The sequence below is a fragment of the Crocuta crocuta genome, unplaced genomic scaffold, assembly GCF_008692635.1.
Source record: "Crocuta crocuta isolate KB4526 unplaced genomic scaffold, BGI_CrCroc_1.0 scaffold69, whole genome shotgun sequence".
Classification (NCBI taxonomy): Eukaryota; Metazoa; Chordata; class Mammalia; order Carnivora; family Hyaenidae; genus Crocuta; species Crocuta crocuta.
This window is the reverse complement of record NW_027551576.1, coordinates 1,916,745-1,939,887: the sequence shown is the minus strand read 5'-3', so window position 1 is coordinate 1,939,887 and position 23,143 is coordinate 1,916,745. Positions and strand designations below refer to the sequence as shown.

At 51.4% G+C, this 23,143-nt stretch overlaps 1 protein-coding gene across 2 annotated transcripts in view; it reads right to left on the bottom strand.

Moving 5' to 3' along the window:
* SLC6A11 (solute carrier family 6 member 11) overlaps positions 1–23,143 on the bottom strand; it is a 128,553-nt gene that overhangs the window by 91,670 nt on the left and 13,740 nt on the right. For both annotated transcript variants that reach the window (XM_077751504.1, XM_077751505.1), the window contains one exon: positions 11,447–11,579. In XM_077751504.1, the coding sequence (XP_077607630.1) occupies positions 11,447–11,579 (133 nt within the window). The remainder of the gene's footprint in view (positions 1–11,446; positions 11,580–23,143) is intronic.

Here is a 23,143-nt window from a genome sequence, read left to right as displayed (position 1 = left end):
CGCACGCTCCGGGGAGGAGCCTCCCAGGGCCCCCCTGGGCTGTGCCTCCACGAGGCAGCTCTGGGGCAGGCTGCCTGGGGTAGATGCCCTCACCTGCCCGGGCGCCCCACCTCATCCGCCTTCCCCCATCCCAACAGGCCCTGGTGTCCCCAGGATCTTAGGGCGCACGGCTTGAGCCCTGTGACCATTGCTCTTCTCATCTGCAAAATGGGGATAATCATCACAGCTTCCTCGCAGGGTTGTTGTGAGGACTCATCAGGTTGATGTAATTAGAGCTTTGGAACAGGTCCTGGATCAAACAAACTGCCACTTAAGCATTTGCTTTACTATTATGACCATGCAGACGACACGGGCTGTTTAAGAGTCCTGTGCCACCTCCAATTCTTCTACTTGTTGGTGAATGAAGGAAGGGGAAGAAAAAAATCAATTCAAGGCTATTTGCAGCTGTTTCTGTGTGAGTGTGTGTGTGCGTGTGTGTGTTTGTTGTCCTAGAGCTCTGAAAAGAATAAAAACAGAGTCCCAAAGCAGTGAAAAGGCAGGATTCTTCTTAAAATCCCAGCTAATCCTGCAGCTTCCTTTAAAGTGGCAATAGTAGGAGGCAGGGAAGGGACCAGAATTGTTTTTGCAGTGCCCTCCCCTCCCAACCTCTGCTCCTGGAGACCAGGAAACGAGGGGGAAAAATCCATAAATCATCCACCAAGAGGAGGGACAGAAGAAGAAATCGGGCAGAGGAGAGCGCAAGAAATAGGAGCCAGCTGGGGAGAGGGTGGGGGGCAGCACGAGGGGGCACCCTGACTATTGGGGGGGCAGGATGGCTGCCTGCAGAGGGCAGAGCGTCCGGGCCAGCCACCCCCATTCCAGAGTCAAAGGACGTTAAGGTCTTGAACCCCTGAGCACCTTCTGGCCCCGCAGAACAAGAATGCCACACCAAACGGCGACGGATGTGACCGCTTCTCTCTCTTCCGCTGCCACCTCTGCCTTGGTCACCTGCTAACAGGGTTCCCGCAGCCCATGTCCCGCCCATCCATTTGCAACAAGCGGCCAGAACCAGTTTTTGAGGATGAAACTCAGACTCTGCTACCCCCGCTTAAAACCGTTCAGGAGCTCTCCATCACACTCGGAAGAAAACCCTGCCCCTTCGGCATGGCCTGCAAGGTCCGATCCCTGCCAATTTGCCCCGCCCCATCTCACGCCATCACCAATTCTATCTGGGCTCCAACCTGCTTCGCTGCACATTCACCAGGCACTTCCATTGGAACGCTTCACATGTGCCGCTCACCTGGCCAGCCCCTTCTCGTCCCATCACCGATGGGCCCTTCTCTGACCCCTGTGACGGGTTCCCCTGCCCTTGCTCTTTTCTCTCCCAGCCCCACATGTCTTCCATCCATAGCATTTCTGTGGCTCATTCATTCTCCATCTCCCCCAGCAGGACGTGATCCACGGTCTGGATTACTCCCTACTGAGAAGAACCCCCAGCCTGGTACCTGGCACACAGTAAGGATGTAACAGACACTTACTGGATGAATTAACGAGTGAATGAGTAACATCCACAGCAAGTGAGCATTTGGACACAAGAAATAGCACATCTGGGGGCTAAAAAGGCTGGGGTGAGATTTTAAGGGTCTCAGAAAAGCTCTGCATCACAACTATCACTATAGCTTTGCAGTGTTCAAAACCGTCCACATTTTGGGTGACAGCTGCTTATGTTAGTTTCTTGTTGGACAGCAGAGAGTCTGCCTGAATTAGTTTAGCAGATTACAGACCCACGTGGGGTGCCCGGGTGGCTCAGCCAATTAAGTGGCTGACTCTTGTTTTTAGCTCAGGTCATGATCTCACGGTTCATGCGTTCAAGCTCCACATCAGACTCTGCTGAGAGTGCAGAACCTGCTTGGGATTTTCTCTCCCCGCCACCCCGCCATACTCCTCTCCTCCCTCTCTCTCTCTCTCTCTCTCAAAATAAATAAATAAACTTTTTGAAAAAAATTATAGATCCACACACTTTTTTCTGTGAAGGACCAGAGAGCGAATATTGTTAGACTTTCTGGGTCACATAGTCTCTGTCACAACCACTCAAGTCTGCTGCTATTGCAGCACCGAAGCAGCCATCTACAACGCCTACGGGAATGCATGTGGCTGTGTTCCAATAAAACTTTATGTACAAAAAACAGTTCTTTGGCCAGATCTGGCTAATCCCCGAATTAGACTAAGGTTGAGCAAAGCTACAAAGGAAGGGCAATCAGTAATCACCTGTTTTTTCCACCTTCAGCAAATATGCACAGAGCTACTAGGAAAATATTGCAAAACCACAACGTTGCTTCACATGCTGTCATTCGATAAAATAGAATGAAGACAGGAACATACAGAAGCCATTTGAAATTGCTGTTTTAGAGAATATAGAGCATTTCATTTGTATTATTCTGTAGGTCAGCAGTATATTTGTACAAATGGGAAAATTCTAAGAGCAATTTTCACTCTGGAGGTTGTGAAGAGGGCTCCATATCTGTGGCATGTGTGGGTGAGGGCGTAGATGGATGGGCAAAAATGGAGGGGACAGGATGCTGGCCAGGGTAATTACAAAAGGAGAGCTGGACAGTAACTGCATGAGACAGAAAGGGACAAGTTGTCAAAAGTGACTTGGTGGTTTCAGGCTTCCGAGACCAGGGGAGGGGTGGGTGGCAGGGACGGTCAAGATGAATTTGGCTGATGAATAAAAACAAGTGGACAAACAAGGGCAGAGCAAAGGTAGACTTTTCAACAAATGGCCATCCGCATGCAAACAATAAATAAATCTAGACGGAGACCTTACACCCTTCACAAAAACTAATTCAAAGTGATCACAGACCTAAATATAAAACATAAAACTATCAAGCTCCTGGAAGACACTGGGGAGAACCCTAAGTGACACTGGGTATGGCAGTAACTTTTCAGACACAACCCCGAAGGTGGGATCCATGAAACAGGTGATAAGATACACGTCATTAAAATGAAAACTTCTGTTCTGCCAAAGATAATGTCAAGAGAGTAAGAAGACAAACCAAAGACTGGGAGAAAATAGTTGCAAGAGGCGTGTCTGGCTGGCTAAGCAGGTAGAGACTGTGACTCTGAGTCTCCGGGTAGTGAGCTGGAGCCCCATGCTGCAGAGATTATTTTAAAAAACAAGCTTAGGGGGCGCCTGGGTGGCTTAGTCGGTTAAGCGTCCGACTTTCGCTTAGGTCATGATCTCGCAGTTCATGGGTTCGAGCCCCGCGTCGGGCTCTGTGCTGACTGCCAGCTCAGAGCCTGGAGCCTGTTTCAGTCTATGACTCCTTCTCTCTCTGACCCTCCCCTGCTCACGCTGTCTCTCTCACTCTCTCTCCTAGAAATAAATAAAACATTAAAAAAAAATGAGCTTAGGGATGCCTGGGGGCCTCAGTCAGTTAAATGTCTGACTTCGGCTCAGATCATGATCTCACAGCTCATGGGTTCAAACCCCACGTCGGGCTCTGTGCTGACAGCTCAGAGCCTGGAGCCTGCCTCAGATTCTGTGTCTCCCTCTCTCTCTGCCCCTTCCCCACTCGTACTCTGTCTCTATCTCTCTCAAAAATAAACATTTTAGGGGCGCCTGGGTGGCTCAATCGGTTAAGTGTCTAACTTTGGCTCAGGTCATGATCTTGCGGTCCGTGGGTTGGAGCCCTGCATCAGCTCTGTGCTGACAGCTCAGAGCCTGGAGCCTGTTTCAGATTCTGTGTCTCTGCCTCTCCCCAGCTCGTGCTCTCTCTCTCTGTCAAAAATAAATAAATGTTAAAAAATTTTTTGAAAAAAAAATTTAAAAAAATAAACATTTTAAAGTTAAAAAAAAAAAAGCTCAAAAATTAGTTGCAAGGGGGGGCGTCTGGGAAGCTCAGTCAGCTGAGCGTCTGTCCTATTTTGGCTCAGGTCATGATCTCACAGCTCATGGGTTCAAGCCCCATGTCAGGCTCTCTGCTGACAGCTCAGAGCCTGGAGCTTGCTTCAGATTCTGTATCTCCCTCTTTCTCTGCCCCTCCTTTGCTTGTACTCTGTCTCCCTCTCTCTCAAAAATAAATAAACATTCTTAAAAAATTAAAAGAATACTTGCAAGAGACATGTCTAATAAAGTACTGCTCTCTAAAACACACACACACACACACACACACACACCCCACTTAAAACTCAACAATAAGAAAGCAACCTGATTACAAAATGGGCTTGGGGCCCCCGGGTGGCTCAGTCGGTTAAGCGTCTGACTTCAGCTCAGGTCATGATCTCACGGTCCGTGAGTTTGAGCCCCAGCTCAGTTTGACTGAGCTGTCAACACAGAGCCTGGAGCCTGCTTCGGATTCTGTGTCTCCCCCTCTCTGCCCCTCCCCCGCTCATGCTCTGTCTCTTTCTCGCTCAAAACCACTATGGGAAAAAAATGGGTCCATGACCTTAACAAACCCCTCACGGAAGAAGATCCTTGGATGGCAAGCAGGTATATGAAAAGATGCTCTGCATCACACGTCATCAGAGAGATGAAAATTAAAACAATGAGATAATGGCCCAAATCCAAAACACTGACAGCACCCAATGTTGGCGAGGACGTGGAACAATATTAATGGTAATTCACTGCTGGTGGGAGTGCAAAATGGAAGAGAGTTTGGCAGCTTGTTTTCTAAAACAAAACTCTCACCATACAATCCAGCAATCACACTCTTTGGTATTTATCCAAAGAAGTTGAAAACTTATGTCCACACAAAAATCTGCACACAAATGTTTATAACAGCTTTATTCATAATTGCCAAACTTGGAAGTACCCAAAACGTCTATCACTAGGTGAATAGATACACGCCCCCCATATTTACTGCAGTATTATTTATAATAGATAAGATATGGAAGCAACCTCAGTGTCCATCAACAGATGAATGGATAAAGATGTGGTATGCATACCCAATGGAATATTACTCAGCCATGAAAAGAATGAAATCTTTCCATGTGCAACAACACGGATGGGTCTAGATGGTATAATGCTAAGTGAACGGAGTCTGACAGAGAAAGACAAATAGCATATGATCTCACTTATATATGGAATCTAAAAAAACAAAACAAATGAATGAACTAACAAAAAGCAGATCTGACCTATAAATGCAGAGAGCAAAGTGATGGCTGCCAGAGGGGAGGGGGTGGGAGGAAGGGCACAATGGGCGAAGAGGCGTGGGGGATACAGGGTGGAGTGAGTAAGTCACAGGAATGAAAGGTAAAGCACAGGGGATACAGTCAGTGGTAGCACAGTGTCGCGTGGTGACAGATGGTAATTCCACACGCGGCGAGCACGCAGGACACGCCGAGGTAGCGAATCACTACCTTGTACACCCGAGACTAATGTAACACGTGTGTCAACTATACTCAAAGAAAAAAAGATTTAAGGTGAATGGATAAATAAGCCATAAAACATCCAGACAATGGGTTATTATTCAGTGCTAAAAATAAATTAACTTTAGGGCGCATTTGGGCCTTAGTCAGTTAAGCATCTGACTCTTGATTTCGGTTCAGACCGTGATTTCATGGTTCATGAGATCCAGCCCCATGTCGAGCTCCCTGCTGAGCATGGAAGCCTCCTTGAGATTCTCTCTCTCTTCCTCTCTCTCTCTGCCCCTCCCAGCCCCTCAAAATAACACAAACATAAAAGAAAAGAAAAGAAAAGAAACGAACTTCTAAGCCATCAAAAGACATGGAGGGACCCTAAATGCATATTACTAGTGAAGGAAGCCAATCTGAAAAGGCCACATCCTGTGTGATTCCAATGATAGGACGTTCTGGAAAATGGAAGCAGTAAAACGAAGAGGAGTGGTTGTCAGGGGTTAGGCGAAGGAGAGATGAAAAGGTGGAGCACACAGGATTTTCAGGGCGGTGAGACCATTCAGTGGGGTACCGTAATGGTGGGTACCTATCATTATACATTCATCCAAACGCACAGAATGTACAGCAACAAGACTGGACCCTCGTGTAAACTAGGGCCTTTGTGTGACGACGAGGTAGGTTCATCAACTGTAACAAATGCCCAACTCGATAAAGGTGGAGGTTACACATGTGTGGGGGCAGGAGGGACATGGGAAATCTCTGTATTTTCTGTTCAATTATTCTGTGAACCCAAAACTGCTCTAAAAAAATAAAGTCTTTTAAAAACAATCTGCCAGAACCAAGGACATAGACAAATCACAAAGATGTCGGCATGTTGTGATCAACTTGATCTCGATTATCTGGGGTAAAACTGCTTATCATGCAGAAGATGACAAGTTACAAACAGCTGGGAAGTTTCCTTCTGAAGAAACCAAGTATCTTAGGATGCTACATCTTGGCAGAGTTTAACTAACAATTGAGAAGGGGTTTTATTTATTTTTCTAATCCAGATTTCTAGAATTTCAAATTGTGCCTAAAGAGAGGGAAAGAAACTGTGCAGAAAGAAAGCATCGCTGTTGCCCTGGGGTAAGGGAAATAAACACCTATTGTGTGCTTGAACTACAATCAACGTGCTCACGCTGAACTTGCCCATGAACTCCCAGCTGGGGGCATGAGACTTAGGGAAGGCAGACAGACCCGGGCTTGAGTCCCAGCTCTGCTCCTTCCAAACTGGGTGGCCTTGTGCAAACCGTGCAACCTCTCTGCGCCTCAACTTTCTTATTTGTAAAACAGGGTTTGACCTTAAAAAGCCAAGATGCCTCCCAGTTCTGAACTGCTATGTTCCAATATCCCAGAGCCAGTTTTCAGCCATCAGAATCCCACATTTATAGCATCTGGTTCTCTGGCTGCCTGTGGGGAATGCGAGCACTAACACAGTAAGTTGCAGTGGCTGATCTGTCTGTACCTGCCCTGCTACGCACACTCTTTGGGGACAAGAAGGCCCATCATCCTCCCTCCTGGGTCCGTGCACCTCGCAGGGGGTCCCAGGCACAGGTGACATTCATTCACCCCACAAATGTTTACTAAGAACAGTTATGGGGCACCTTGCTAGGTACTGAAGCTGGAATCTAGTTCGCGTCTGTCCAACCCAGAGCAGCTTCTTCGGAAGGAGCTGTTGCTCACTCTGACCCTAGGGAGGCCCCGGATGCTGGCCTCTGTGACGTCAGAAGACGGTAAAGCACTTGAGCAGAGTGCAGGAGAGGACGGCACTGTAGGACATTTGCGGAGACGGTCTGTGGGGGCCACGCAGATATCAGTGCAGACTCAGGAGGCCGCACGCTGCCTGTTGAGCCACTGGAGAGGGGGGCTGGGCCTTCCCCTATGGCCCTGTCACAGACTCATCTGGGATCTACTCATTTGTGACCTGACCCCAAACCTCCACTTAGACAGTCATCTGCTGAGCCTGTAATGCATGCCTCCAGGAGCAAGGGACATGCTCAATGAGTTAAGTTAAACCTGGGCCAGGGAACTTGCCCCAAGTTAATGAAATCTCAGAATTGTCTGCTGAAATCTGCGTCTGGGAAGTGGGCCGGAACTCGGTCGTGGCCTGGACAAGAGCAGAAAGACAGGGTTCTCCTTCCTTGGACAGCCTCATGAAAGCCGCTCTGGCCAGGGCCTCACAGGCAAGAGAGGGGAGCGGTGGCTCTCCACTCAGGAAGACTCAGATGACCTGTGTTTATTTTTAGCTGTTTTTGTAGAGAACCTGAAAAACCTTTGGACCCTGGGCTTTTGTCCAAGGTGGGGTGAACAAGAGACAGTAAGAAAAGCATCAGACCCTCTCCTGAGAAGCCACCATGTGCCGATCAGGGGCTCCTAAAACTGTTAGAAGCTCATCATTTATAAACAGCTGAGGAGCTGGGCTGCCAGGCTCTAGCTCCTACCCTGACACTTGTCACTTACTCCCTGTGTGACCCTGGACAAGTCCCCTCTGCTCTTTGAGCCTCGGTTTCCTCACTAATAAAATGGCAGGAGTGAGGGTAGACCACATGGTTTCCAAGAAATCGCAAAAGCCCTGGAGAATCACATTCTATCCTGATGCAAACCCTGGACTTGAGCAGGGAAGAGGGAGGAGAGCCCTGGAAACCCAGCCTTCAGGAAAATGCTTGATTGGCTCATGGGATTTCAGCATTCCCCTCAAAAGCACCATCTAGATCCAGCTGCAACCAACAACCACTGAGCACCTACTATGTGCTATGCTAGCTCATTACCTGCCTCTTTATAATGAGCCCATAAGAACACTCATCATTGCTACGTCACAGAGGGACAGGCTTGGGGACGCAGCCACCAAGGCTTGGGGTCTGCTTCCTACTTGAGGGTCCCTAAGCATGTCACCTACTCTGTCCAGGGCTCAGGTCCTCGTCTGAAACAGAGAGAACGACTTCCCCTGTCTCCTAGGCTTGTTTCAAGTTTGGAACGGAGTGGGCCTGTGAGGCGCTCAATGACTATTACCTGTTACTATCACAAGTACTACTGTCATCATTACCATGGCTACTAGCGATGAGGAAAAGCAGGCTCAGGCAGAATGTGTGAAAGGACACCACTCAAAATATCACAATGTTCTAAAACTTGAGTCCAAGGACAGGCAAGATGGGAGCTCTCATCCAACTCAGGCCAGGCTCCTGCATCTCTCAGCCTCTGGGTCTCCCCCTATGAACTAGAGGCAGTATGTCCCCAGGCTGTGGGATTTCATGTGCTAATGTGGGTGAAAATGCCTGGAAGAGTGCGCAGTGAGCAGACGGCCGTGGATGAATGTTCTCTCCCATGCTTTCCCATAAGTCTCTTTTGAAATCTCCAGGAATGCAGCCTGCTGGTCTTTCCTTGAAACCCAGTCCCTGCGTGAGAATTCACAACATACAGGCTCAACAGCCCAGCTGATGGCAAGTGGCCCTGTAGCGGGCCTCAGCTTCCTCTTGAGGGCCGAATGGAACCAAATTTTGCTGTTACCCATGTTCTGGGCCCAAGAGCTCAAGGCTACATGTGCACATGGACAACCCAAGTGCATGCACGCACTGACACCTTGTCCAATGGTCCTCGCCTCCACCACACACAACTGCTACCCAGCCAAGCCTGCTGGCCTTGGCACTGACTCCTTGGCACTGGTAATCGTGGTAGAAGCAGTGTCAACGATGCCCTTTACAGTTCACAAAGCACTCTCATACATTAACTGGGTAGGGTAGAGGCTGGGTTTTTTAAAAAGTGTTTTTAATGTTTATTTATTATTGAAGGAGAAAGAGAGTGTGTGAGCAGGGGAGGGGCAGAGAGAGAGAGGGGGAGACACAAAATCCAGGCTCTGAGCTGTCAGCACAGAGCCCGATGCAGGGCTCAAACTCACGAGTTGTGAGATCATGACCTGAGCCAAAGTCGATGCCCAACCAACTAGGCCACCCAGGCACTCCTTATTCGCCTTTAGATATCCATTGACTAACGTTAGGTAGAGAGTAGATACCCAGAACCTGCTTCTCAAATGAATAAACTTTATCATTATAAAAAGAATTTTAAGATCACCATTATTTAGCACTTACTATTAATTACACACTCTGCTAAGCATTATCCCTGCATCTCATCCTGGCAACCACCCCATGAGACAAGCCTAATCATTCAGATTACGAATCTCCATTTTGCAGAAGAGGAAACTGAGGCGCAGAGATGTTAAGTGATGTCAAGGTCACAACTAGTGAGGGACAGATCTCCGATGTGAATCCTGATCCCAGATTCTGGTTCTTCACCCCTTCAAGTCATTCTCCTCCTCGTTAGCCAGGCGAGACAGCAAAGAGGGGAGCAGAGCAGCGTGTATGTAGTCTAAAGAAGTACATCAATAATGCACTGATTTTTAGATTTGGAAAAACAGAAAAATCCTATTGTTTCCGTGATACAAACTAGAGAAAGCAAAGATCAGCAAAATCACCTTGGCCGACAGGACAGGAGTCTCTGTTCCCCTTTCTCTGGTGCGCCAGGCGAATTTATGATGACTTCTCAGTATGCCCTCAACTCCCTTGCCGCCCACAGCATGGGGGCTTGTTGGGAACTCTTTTCTGTTTGCCTAACTTCCCGTCTGCAGGTCCGCCCACCAGCCAACACCTACCAGCATGGGACATGAGGGACCCATCTTGTGTGAAAGGGCCCAGAGTTGTTCAGTTCCCATTCCCCTGGAGGTCTGACCTCCAGCCCCTGACCCAGCCAATAGCTCAGAGTAAAGGTGATAAGCGAATGCCTACTGGAAACAGGCAGGCAAGGAGCGAGATGGTCAGGGTGACCAAGAATAAGAAAAGCTTTGTGTCCTTTTTTTCACAAGAAAAAACAGAATAGCACAAATGAGGAAACTGCTGGCACTGACGTTCAGCCAGAGAGGCCGGGCAACAGGGCATGGTGAGGACTGTGGCCAACCAGAGTATCCCTCAAAGGGCGTGGTTACTGCTCAGCTCAGCCAAACGCTGCTGTGGAGGCATGCGGGCCCAGCGCTGCCAAAGCTTTCGGCTCCCCAAAGGATGCCAGAATCGTGTTTCCTTTTTCAACATGAAATCTCCTGATTTTTAAATGGTAGCCACTAATTGTTTACTTTTATTTTATTTTATTTGAGAGGGAGAGAGCGTGCACACATGTGCATGCAAGTGTGCACACCAGCGGGGAGGGGCAGAGAGAGGGCAGGAGAGAGAATCCCAAGCAGGCTCTGCTGACAGCACGGAGCCCGATGTGAGGCTTGATCCCACAACCCTGGCATCATGGCCTGAGCTGAAATCAGAGCGGCCACTCAGCCAACTGAGTCACCCAGGTGTCTCTCTTTTTTTTTTTTTTCTTAAGTAAAACCCATGGGTGGGCTGGACTTGTCCACGAGCTGCATGTAACACACACATATTGATCCTTCTGGCACAGATGGCTGTGCTCACTAGACATCCCCGTGCTCTCCTACATTTTGGGGGGCTCCCCAGCAGGTAAGCTGGGGCTGCGCCTCAGGCTCTAGCCAGGGGCCTGTGAGTGCGAGAGCTGTGCTCACTTCCCGGCCTGGGCCGTCGAGAGCTGGACGGCAGAGCGAGGTGACGAGATGGACGCAGCTGCCCTTCCCTCCACGGACTCTTGGCGGGTGAGGTCCTGGGGCCAGTGCAGGCAGCCAGTGTCCCCTGCCCTACCCCACGCCTGGAGCCCGTGTCTCCACAACAAAACCCACACGGTAGTACTTTAGCACTTGCACTTTTCAAAGCGCTTTATCTCCCCCTGCCATGTGGAGATCTCAGTCGGACAGGACAGGCTTTGTCAGTTCACAGACAGGCAAAGTGAGGCTCAAAAGGTAGAACTGAACGGTTCTGACGTTTGTGGCATGGGAGTGGTGCGATGGGACTCGAGCTCTGAGCGCCTGAGTGGACTCCCAGTCCAGTGCTCCTCCTATCTTCCAACATAAGAGTTAACTTTTGCAGTGTAGCCTCAGGGGCACTCTCTGGGTCACCTGTGATCTTGCGCAAGGATAGCTCGTGCCCTCCCCTGCTGGTGGCTGGTTGCTTGAAGGTGCACCTCTTACCTTTCCTGTGGACTTGGTCCCCTTCCAGATACAGAAGTAGCAGATGGTCCAGGCTGCCAGGAGACATAAGGCCAGCTCCCAGCGGAGGTTCCCAATGTGCTCGATCCCATCTGAGATGGCCAGCACCCGGCGCCTGTGGAGGGGAGAGGGGAGAGTCACGGGGGCTGGAGACCCACCCTGACCCCACCCGGGGCAAAGCTAGTGCTATAGAGAAGCAGGAATGGACCACCCACTCATGTGCCTGCCCTCCCCCGCCCCCACCATTTGCCAAGCATCTCCTCTGAGCCAAACCCAGGGCTGGGTATGGGATGCCGGAGAGGAACAAGACCCAGCTGTCTGTCTTTTAGATTCACTCACTGGGAAAAGGCAGGCCAGTTAGCGGTGGCTTGTAGTAAGTGAAGCAAGGGCTAACATGCAGGAAGTAGAGGGGCTTTGGGAAGACCGAGAAGCATCTACCAGCCTAAAGATTGCCAGGAGACTGAAGGCCTGCCCATAAGCATGCCAGGCCCCATCTTCAGTGGGAGTAACTATACATCCCTGGCTTGCTGAACTAAACAGCGGCCATTGAACTCGCTTTGGCCAATGGCGCCCATGTCACCTGCAGAGCCAGGGGATGTGGTTCACCAGGTAGCTTCCCCTACTATCGCTGTCATAACAGAGTATGTGTCAAGATGGAGCCCTAGGAGCCTGACTTCCTGAGCGACCACATGAGCCCTCCTGCTACCCGCCCCCATCAAAGATGTTGGGTGAGCAAGAAGGCAACTCTGTAGCCTTAAGCTACTGAGATCTTTGGAGGTATTTGTTATTGCAGCAAACCGCAACCAATCCTGACTGATACACAGGGTCAGGGAAAGCAGTCTGGAAGAAGTGATATCTGAGCTAAACCATGAAGGATGATGGAATTTAGCCAGGAGAGAAAGGGACTTAAAATTGTTTTAGATGGAGGGAATAGCACAAGCAAAGCCCAGAAAACAGAGTAGGGGATGCCTGGGGAATGCTAGCGCATAGGGATCAGAAGGCAACTGCAGAAAAAGTAAAGAAAGGAGGATCCCTGGGAGCCTTGAGTAGCATGCCGAGAGTCGGGGTGTCCCAGAGGGCCACAGGAGGGGAGGACCCCTGGCTACATGGAGCCAATGCCACAAGCCACAGTCTTCCTTCAGCACCCATCAATTCTTCAGGGTTGACACAAGCCTGGCTCCCAGGCCCTATGCCTGGGGTTTGTGTTTCTTTAAAGTCAAAATCGCCACGCTCCATATTGTGCAGAACCATGGCACTAACACAAACCCCCTCCAAACTCACTCCACGAACCCCATGCTGGCTGCCAAACCACCCCCGTCGGACCAAGCCAGTTGCCTCAGCATGCTGGGAACGTCCTTTGAGCAACCAGCTCCCATCCCACCAAGCATGAAAGCCTCCCTCAGTGTCTGTCTCCCTGGGAATCTGCTCGGGGCCTGATTCTGCATTAATTACTCAATGACACCAATTAGCCCTGGTCTACAGGCTCCCTCCAGCCCCAATCCCTGCTGGAGAAATCAGGAAGGCCCCCAAACAAAATTGGGCTGCGTGGCTGTGGATTTACTTGCAAGGAAACCAGCTTTCAGACCTATAGCTAGAAGTAGGAACATCCACTTAAATACACATTTATTGAGCACCTACTATGTACCAGGCACTATATGAATACTGTGGATAAAAAGGTAAGCATGTATGGCTTTTGCCCTCTACAAATATGAGTTGGACCAAAAAACCAAAAAAGTGTCAGTTCTTTAAGGAAGGAGACAGCCAATCATTGTAACAGCAGTTTTTTGTGTTGTTTTGTTTGTCTCTTATGCTTAGTCGTGTCTGGCTTTAATCCTTTTAAAACTTACAGGCCATTAAATGAAACCTTCAAGAGTATCTATTATCATAACAGAACAGTGGGCCTCGGAATGTGGTCCTTGTAGAGAGCTTGCTAAAAATTAAAAAACCCCCGCATATCGTCCCAGATCCACTGAGCCCAAATCTTTCCTGCACAATGCACCCCCCCGCCCACCTCCCCACCACAAAGCTGCGTTTTGCTGCATCCATCCACGGATTGCTTATGCACGGTCAGGCTTGCACACCACAGAAGCAGGGTTTCCTGGCAATGAAGGAGTAACTTACAAACCCCACCTGAATCGCATCTTTGAAGAGGACCTAGAGATGGTGTCTAATATCCTTTGAGAAGCTCCTGAAAGGCTGGACTTCCTTTCCCCCGAAAACACTGTGATGCACCCACTCACTCTCAAAATTCTGCAGGGAACCTCAGAGTGCTCTGCAAGTAGCTTGTTTCTCGATTAAGAGTCTCATGGCTGACATATACCTCCCACCTTACCAACTGCCCCCAACAGCATCCTGAATGCCCGTCAGCTGGGCGTTCCTTCTCATTCAAGAAGAAATAAGCCTGCTCAGGAGAGGAAGTGGGCCAGTGCAGATGGTGTGCTTTTCCCAGTCCACTCCAGGCTCTGAATTTTTCATTAAAGAAGCGCTTACACGAGGTCCCCAGCTAGCAGGGGTGCACATACACATATGCCTCCTTGTTGATGTCGTTGTTTTCTGACCCGGGATTTGAAAGCTGGAAACGGCATGGGGACAGAGGGGCAGGAGAGAGGGCGGGGCAGCCCGGAGGGAGCTGGCTCGGGTCCCCTGTCTTCCACATTTTGGATGCTGCAAACTTTTGAGTCATGCAGCTTGCTTCGGCGCCCTCTCACTTAATTGAACAATCTAATTCCCAGAATGGGAAGCAGATTACTAAGAGCTACGCGGGATGAATTGCTCTTTTGTTTCACCAGACACTATTTGAAAACATCCTCAAACTATTTTCTTTAGGTTTTACCAGAGCTGACTCTAACGTAGCCATGGACCTTGGGTTTCTAAAGATAGAAGGCTCGGGGGCCAGGTTCTCAGCCTGCAGGGCTGTGCGTTGTTTTGAAACCCACAAGGGCAGCCTTTGAGAGCCCAGGCGCTGGGACACTCAACTCCGGAGACTTGGAGAAGGCACAGCTCTTCCTGGGAAAAAGCTTTCTTAATGACCCTCCCCCATGAAGTGCTGGACAGGAGAAAGGTCTGAATAAGGAAGAGTTTGCTGCCAACACCCTGGCCAAAAAAAAAGCGACCAAGGAACAGACCTCCTGACACTGTCCAGGGAGCGGGAAATGTTGAAGACTAAACAGAACTTTTTGGAGGCATTTAGTCAAGTTATTCTGAACACCTACTATAAGCCAGGCATGGGAGCAGGTCCCACGAGGTATCTTTCTCAGACCACCCGTGTAGAATATTTCTGGAGATTGCTACCCAGAGCTTGGCAGTGTGGTGCCTCTGCTTCTCCAGCCTTTGGCACCTGTGGAGATGGGCTGGGTTCAAACTGAGCACTGGTCCTTACCAGCTGTATGACCTTGGGGAAGGATCTGAGACTTCTTGTGGTCTCAGCCTCCCCATCTGTAAAATGGAAATGACAAAACTTCCCTTTGATAGGTTTCCAAGCATATCTAACCCTCCCAACAATCCTTGAGGTAAATATAATCACCATCACTTCGAAGATGGGGAACCTGAAGCGTGGAGAGGTTCCGTAACTCGCCCAAAGTCATACCAGGAGCAAGCAACATTGCTGGGGTTTGAACCCAGAGATCCTGGCTCCAGAGCCCACATGTCCAGCCTCAATGCTAGCTCCGAGATTCATGCTGTTGTGAAACGCATGCCCCAAAGCTATCTTAGGTATCTCTGCATATGACATAAAGGCAGTACACGGCACATGTCCTGTATACATTTACTAATTTATTCAAGTCGCACTTATTAGGGTGTCTTCAGTGTGCAGTGTTACACCCAGGGGTCCTTCAAGAGCTCGCGTTCTAACGGGGAAAGCAGACAAGGAAACAGAACTGGGCATGGGGAGGATCAGGACAGAAAAGCAGGGACCCTCACTGGGGATCTGGCCACCATCAGGCTGTGGAGACGAGCGTGCGCCAGGAGGTCCTGGAGGGAAGGGGGCAGTTAGGAAAGAAGAGCAGGGAGCACGTGGGGCAGAAAAGCCACGAGGTGCGAAAGGCTGGAACGAAGGCTCAGCGAGACCAGGGAGAGGCACGGCATGGGGTCAGGGCAGAAGCCAGGGTGGGAAGTGGGGTGGGGACACAGCTGGTCCCTGAGCCTTGCAGAGCAGCTGGGGCTTCCTCCTGAGGGCAACACAAGCCCGGGAGAGTCTTAACAAGGAGCGGGCGCCCATCGGATGCATGTTTTGGAAGCCTCTCTTTGGCTGCAGTGGGAGGAATGGACAGTAAAGGTGGAACGGGACAGGGCTGCCTTAGTTTGGACACTAAATGTGGAGGGTCTGGACCAAGGTAGGGGAATGGCCCTAGAGGGGCACAGGTGGGCTTGAAAACAGCACAGGAACAAGGTGGCTGCCGGAGGTGGCGGGTGGCAGAGAAGAGGGGGTCTCAGCTGACGCCCAGCTTCATACCTGGGTGGGTGGCGGGCGGGCCAGTAGCTGAGCAGGAGTGAATTGTCAAGCAGGTCGGAGGAGGAAGAGGTGAAGAATCGATGTTTTAGACAAGATGATTTGAGGTGCCTGTGGGACACCCAGGAAGCTGCAAAGCCCAGAGGCTACTGGGTCTCTGGGTGTGAAGCTCAGAAAACAGGTAGGAGGAGATTCAGACCTGAGCTATCAGGGTGCGCTGGGAGCACATGAGGCTGCCTGGGGAGAGCTGGAGGAGGGGAGGAGGAGGGGAGGGGGAAGGGGATGAAGAGAGGGAGGAGGGGGAGGAGCGGGGAAGGGGGGAGGACCCATCACAGAGCCTCCAGAAGCACACCATTTACGGGGCAGAGAGAGGAAGAGAGGAGCCTTTGCAGGAGGCAAACAAGTGTGAGCCGAAAGGCAGGGGAGCCAACAGGAGGAGGTGGCTTCCTGGAGGCGGAGGGCATTCCGGAAGGGGAGCGGCCCCTCTGCCATGTGCTGCAGGGCCGCATGGGGGGAGAGGGAGGGAATTGTGGGATTTGGGACCCGACGGTGTGAGCGAGGCCGGGAGCGGTTCTGCGGGGCAGTCTCGGGCAGCGTGAGGGAGGGGCAGACGCGCGCGGGACCCTGGTGGGGACCCGGGGGGTGGCTCCTCGGGGAAGTCTGGCTCACGCGGAACACAAGAGCTGTTTCACTTATGCCTGTTTTTCTCCGGTTGTTACAACCGGGATGGTTAATGGGTAAGAGTTTGGGGGGGGGTAGTTTCAAACACAGGAGGGGATGGGGTGTCAGGGAAGAGAGAAGGGGGTNGGGGCTCGAACCCACGAACCGCGAGATCATGACCTAAGCGAAAGTCGGACGCTTAACCGACTAAGCCACCCAGGCGCCCCGTCTGTCATTTTTTTTTAATGTTTATTTCTGAGAGAGAGAGAGCGAGCGAGCACACGCACGTGAGTGGGGGAGGGGCAGAGAGAGGGGACGGAGGATCTGAAGTGGGCCCTGCGCTGCCAGCAGTGAGCCTGAGGCAGGGCTCAAACTCAGGAACCGTGAGATCATGACCTGAGTCGGAGTCTGGCGCTCAACCGCTGAGCCACCCAGGCGCCCCACAGACTGTCATTATTAAGAGGCTGCCAGGAGAGAGCAGGAAAGAGCTGGCAGCGGAAGGGGACCATAGCAGGTGCCACACGAAAGCCATACAGCTCGAGACATTCAGTTCTCTGTGAGGGCATTATCAGACCCATTTTATGAGTGGGGAAACTGAGGCCGAGTGAGGTAAAGCAACGTGCCCAGTTAGGACTTGAGACCGGGCTCTCTGGTGCCCGCACACCTTCCCCCACTGCTGCCCTGCCTCTCGCTCCAGGCTTCTCCCCCATCCTTCGCAGTCTGAGGGAAACTTCTGGATTCCCAAATCCAGTCTGCGGGCCTCGCCCTCATTTCCACCTCAGTGTCTCATACCCAGAGAGGCTGGGTCTGGAGAGAAGGAAATGGCCCCGCACCTGGGGCCTCCTTAGCTTCCAGGGCCGGGACTGGTCGGACCCAGGAAAGCAGAGAAGGAGCGGGCAGCCCGGCCCCCCGCCCGCCACCCGCAGACAGCCTGGGGGAGGCCGTGTGGGGGCCGCTCCCCACGGGGTCGGCCGGGGGGGGGGGGGGGCAANGGTGGGGCCAGGGGGAGCCTCATCAGAATGTCCAGCACGGAGCCGGCAAACACATCACTCTCCCTAACCTGCCGCGGAGGAGGTGCAGCCAGGGACGCACAGGCGCCCTAAACCCCTGCGCTATGAACAGCCTCGCTGGTCTTCCTTTCCGGTCTCCCCAAGCAACAAACAAACAAACAAGGGCCCATCACCAAGACAAATGTGCCTCCCGGCGCCCTCCAGACTCTCCCTGCCTGGGGGCTTCTGCTCTCACTGCTCTGGGAAGAAAGATGTGCAGGCCCCCAGCGGGGATCCTCAGTGTCACTGGAGGCACAGGGCGAGGCCCCTCCTTGTCAAGAAAGCGAGGCGTCTGCATCACGCAGTCTTCCCGCAGGTGGCTATCAGGGGCCGACTCCAGGCCCGCACCCTGCGGACTCAAGCCACAACAGCGCGTAAGGCAGGGGGGCTCTGTTGTGGGAGAGCTTACTACCCAGGAGTATAAAGAACATGACAAGGATCGTGATGGCCTGGATTTCCTTCGTGCTTATGCCCAAGGTGAATGCAGCTGTGGTTCCCATTTTACAAGTGGGTAAACTGTGGCTTCGGGAAATTAGCATGCCCAGCAGGGCTGAGGCAGAACCCGAAGCCTCGTCTGTCCGGCTTCAGAGGCAAAGCTTGGAGCTGGCCGTGGGCAAGATGGAGCAGAACTGTGTCATTTAAGGATGACCTAGGGTGGCCTGAGGAGTCTGGAGCCGCTGCTCTAAGTCCTTCTGTCACTGCAGAACCCCCCCGCCCCGGGCCGTGCAGAAGTCCCCATCAGCACCCAGACACACCTTGACTCTACTTTACAGGATTCGTTCCTGCTGTTCCCTCTGCAGGGAATGTCTTCGGCAATTCTCGCAAGCTCTAAAATTCTACCCGTCCTTTAAGCACCAGCTCAAATAACACGAAGCCTCACACAGTGTTTTCTTGGTCCCTCCCCGTCATACGCTAAGGGTTAGTCTGCCCTTTCATCTAAAGGTTAAGTGAGCATCTACTGTGCACCAGGCACTCCTAGGTCAAGGCCAACAAACTTTCTGCAAAGGGCCGGAGTATAAATATTTTTGGCTCTGTGAGCCCTACAGTCACTGTCCCAACTATCTGTCTCTACAGTGTGAATGCAGCCATACACGATTTATAAATGAGCATGGCTGTCTTCCAGTAACACTTTATTTACAAAAACAGGCAGCAGATGGGGTTTGGCCAGTAGTCTCCAGGCCCCTGTCCTAGGCTTTCCAAAGAACACAAATCCTTCAGGACACTCAAAGTTCCCACCAGGACCTCACTCGGAGAAAATGATGTACACTGTAGCCCTGCTTTGAGAATCTCAATGATCATGGGAATATTAAAGGCTCTGAGGAGTCCTGCAATAAAGATACTCTTATAGTTCTGATTAACACACTGTTTCCCGAATTTATTCAGAAGTGTTTTCCATTAAAGGCAAACCAAAACCACAATGAGATACTATTTCACAGCCACTTGGGCACACCTACCAACCAGGATGACAGCAATCAAAATAACAAGTGTCCTCAAGGATGTGGAGGAAAAGAACATCATATATTTCTGGTAGGAATGCATTTAGCCACATTGGAAAACGGTTTAAAAGTTTCTTAAAAAGCTAAGCAGGAGCGCCTGGGTGGCTTAGTCGGTTAAGCGTCAGGCTTTCACTTAGGTCATGATCTCGCCGTTTGTGGGTTCGAGCCCCGCGTCGGGCTCTGTGCTGACTGCCAGCTCGGAGCCTGGAGCCTGTTTCAGAGTCTGTGACTCCCTCTCTCTCTGACCCTCCCCTGCTCACGCTGTCTCTCTCTCTCTCTCCTAGAAATAAATAAAGCATTAAAAAAAAATTAAAAAAAAAAAAAAAAGCTAAGCATAAAACTCAGAGATTCCACCCCTAGGTTATGCATAATAGCCCAAAACTGAAAGTCACCCAAATGTCCATTAACTGACCGACAAAATGCGGTGTATCCATACAATGGAATGTTAAATAGCCACAGAGAATGTTCTTTATGACAAAGAGATACACGCGAGAACCTGGGTGAGCCTTGAAAACATGCTAAAGGAAGGAAGCTAGTAAGACATCGCATGCCTCCGTATATATGCCAAGTCCTAACTGGGCAGCTTTAGGGAGAAGCAAGTACAGGAGGGGTTGCCTGGAGGCCGGAGGAGAGCTGAACTGTAAACGGTACTGAGAGCCCTTCTGAGGGTGTTGGGAATGTTCCAAACCTGTATTGTGATGATCTCACAATCGGCAGTTATTCAAAATCACCGACTTGCACACCTATAAGCAGAGCACTTTATAGAATGTAAATTACAACTTGGTTATTAAGAAGTTGTTAGGAAGGGGGGCGCCTGGGTGGCTCAGTCTATTTAGAGGTTGATTTCGGCTCCGGTCATGATCTCACAGTGCACGAGCTTGAGCCCCGCATCGGGCTCTGTGCTGACAGCTCAGAGCCGGGGGCTTGCTTCAGATTCTGTGTCTCCCTCCCTCTCTGCCCCTCCCCTGCTCGCATTCTGTCTGTTTCAAAAATAAACATTAAAAAAAAATTAAAATTTAAAAAAGAAGTCATTAGGAAGGAAGTGTAGCCTGCCATGTTTCTGCCTTTCCACAGCGATGCTTCCTCGCATCATGCAGAACACGCACTTAGGAACAGGGCGCTGGGCACTCCTGGGTCTGTTAGCCCTGTTTTGCTCCCATTGCTCAGGGGAAACTGAGGCTCCGTGTTGTTACTGACCTTGCCTTGGATCACAGCCTGGGCCTGCACCCCAGTCTCCAGCACCCCCGTGGCTGGAGGCTGAGATCCGGGGAAGCACGGAGTCTAGAAGAACTGAGCATCAAGACTCAGGGAAGGGCCCCAAACTTGTGCCTCGTGGGGACACGTGAGCAGAGGTCTGCAGGTCAGGAGGCAAAGTGCAGAAGGGGCAGGCTGAGCAGGAGAGAGGCTGCCACGGCTTCTGGGAACCCGCTGGTTCTGAACATGGCCCGTCCCCACGGGTCTCACGCAGCAGGCAGGATCTCACCACCCGTGGCTGGGGTCCCAGGACCCTCCAGTGCCCGACCTTTCTCCTGCTCAGCAGGGCTCAGCGCGGCCCGCAAGTGCTGCCCAGGCCTTTCCAGCCCCACCCCAGGGGCTCCCACGCTACACACCTCTGCATCCCCAGCCACCGGAAGCCCTGATGAAGTCTGACCATCTTTGCCGCCCCTGGCCTGTCTAAGACGCTCTGTGCTGAGGGTAGCAAAGAGCTCCCGTCTGCCAGCATGCAGGGGAGGCACATACGTCACTAGGAAAAGCCCCGGACGAGGAGCCCCAGAGTGGGCAGTAAGGGTCTATTCCCAGCTCTGGGGCATCTCCNGGGGGGGGGGGGGGGGCGTCTGGATGCAGGAGTGAGAGGAGCTACTGTTGGCCTGTTACTTACCACCCACCACTGTCACTTCACACTGACTGCGCCTTGAAGGGGGGGACAGGTACACCCATTTCACCAACGAGGGAACGGAGGCTCTGAATCCCAGGCCCAGGGGCCCCACCAGCAAGTGGGAGGGTCAGGCCCCCCAGCTCTGGTGCTCCTTTCCGATCGCGATGTCTCCCAGTGTCAGCACAGAGCCCACGTGAGGATGCGTACGAGTGTAAGTCTTGACAGTTTCATATACTTTCTTGTGGTTTCATTAAAAATCATCTAGAATAGGGGCGCCTGGGGGGCTCAGTCGGTTAAGCATCCGACTTCGGCTCAGGTCATGATCTCAGGGTTCGTGGGTTCGAGCCCCGCGTCGGGCTCTGTGCTGAGAGGCAGCTCAGAGCCTGGAGCCTGCTTTGGATTCTGTCTCCCTCTCTCTCTGCCCCCCCCCCCGCTCTCTCTCTCTCTCTCAAAAAATAAACATAAAAAAACCATCTAGAATAGAAATGATGCACTAAAATTTGGTAACAGCCCCTTATGCATTATTCTGTGCCTGAGCCTGAATTAAAGTCATTCGTCCACACCTGTGCCACCAGCTACGGGGCCATAAGCTATACGCAGGAGGCCAGCATCAAATTACACCTGCCACCACGGCGGATCCGTCTTTCAGTGTCACAGGCACTGCTGGGCTCAGCTGAAAACCACAGAAGTCTTTTAAAATCAAGGTTCAAGCCTTTTCCTAAAGGAATCTCTTGAAATCTCAGCAAAGACATAACCTCACAGGGGCTTTTGTTTAGTCTCTGCTGGGCCCCAGAGCCTTCTTTTCACTCATTCCCATTCATTGCTCCCTCCTTCCATCACCTGTAGCCTCCCCGTCTGTTAAAAGTCTCTTCCTTCAAGGACCTAGGTCCAGCCTGTGAAGAGAAGAGACAGGCCGGTCAGACTCTGCCACAGGCAGCTGCCGGCATTTCAGACACGGCAGGAGGAGCCTGCAGGGGTGAAGGGACGCGGGTGGGCCGGAGCGCCCTGCTCTCAGCCCAGGTCCGGCTCTGGCTTGTCCACGAGAGGCAATGTGGACAAGTCCCTTAACCTCTCCCTGCCTCAGAATCCCCCGTGGGGGATGCGGACCCCCACAGTGAGGCTGCATCATTCATCCCCTGGGTGGGTGGCTTAAACTGAAGTAGCGAGGCTGGAGGGCATGCTCCGGGCCAGGGCGCTGGGCCAGTGCTTCCCCTCCCCTGCCGCACCGTGAAAGGAGCCTCAGACAAAGCCCAGTGGCTCAGTAAATTGCTACCCCCCGTTATTTAGTGTTAAGACATCCACCATTTTTTTTTATAAAACAAATACACGTGTGGCTGACTCTATATACAAATATCTTTACTCCACCAATGAACAAAAGGTAATAGTACTAAAGCATAGCTCTTCACCACTCACTAATAAGCCGAAGTATTCCTCCTCCTCCTCCTCCTCCCATTTGAAGGCAAAGAAAGTGAGTTGCAGAGAGATTCAAGCAATGAACACACCGCTAATAAGTGGAAGCAACAGGATTCAAATTCTTGTCCCCTGGCCCCAAAGCCCAGGTCTCTGCATCCCCACTCTTGTAAAGAGCATTTCAGTAATTCNCGCGGGGCTCGAACCCACGAACCGCGAGATCATGACCTGAGCGAAAGTCGGACGCTTAACCGACTAAGCCACCCAGGCGCCCCTCAGTAATTCTTTATACAAGCAGTGCCTCAACCGTCAGCTTGGCCTCAGTGCTGCGCTCAGACTGCATCTGCAGCAGAACCATTATCCTTCTCGGGTGGGGGCTCTGGGCAAGCGGGCGCCCCAGTGCTGACAACTGAGGGCAGGTAGTTGGCAGCGGGGGCGAGNGTAGATCCGGTGGAAACGAGGGAGCCACACGGTGAACTTTGGCAAGTGTGTGCTGTTTTTTCCTTCTTTTACTTAAACACACCTCTTACGTTTTCTGCAAAAAAACATGGACTCCTTTTGCAATAAGGAAATCGAGTGTCCACTGGAGAACCCCCTCCTGTAAAAGGGAGCTGAGCTTTATAGAATTAAATTCCTGAGCCCGGGAACTTATTTTCTTCAACGCACAGAGCAAAAAGAAAAGTTAAGAAGAATGGAACTAAACGGATAGGGAAATAGTGGCAGGAAGAGATTTTAAATTGT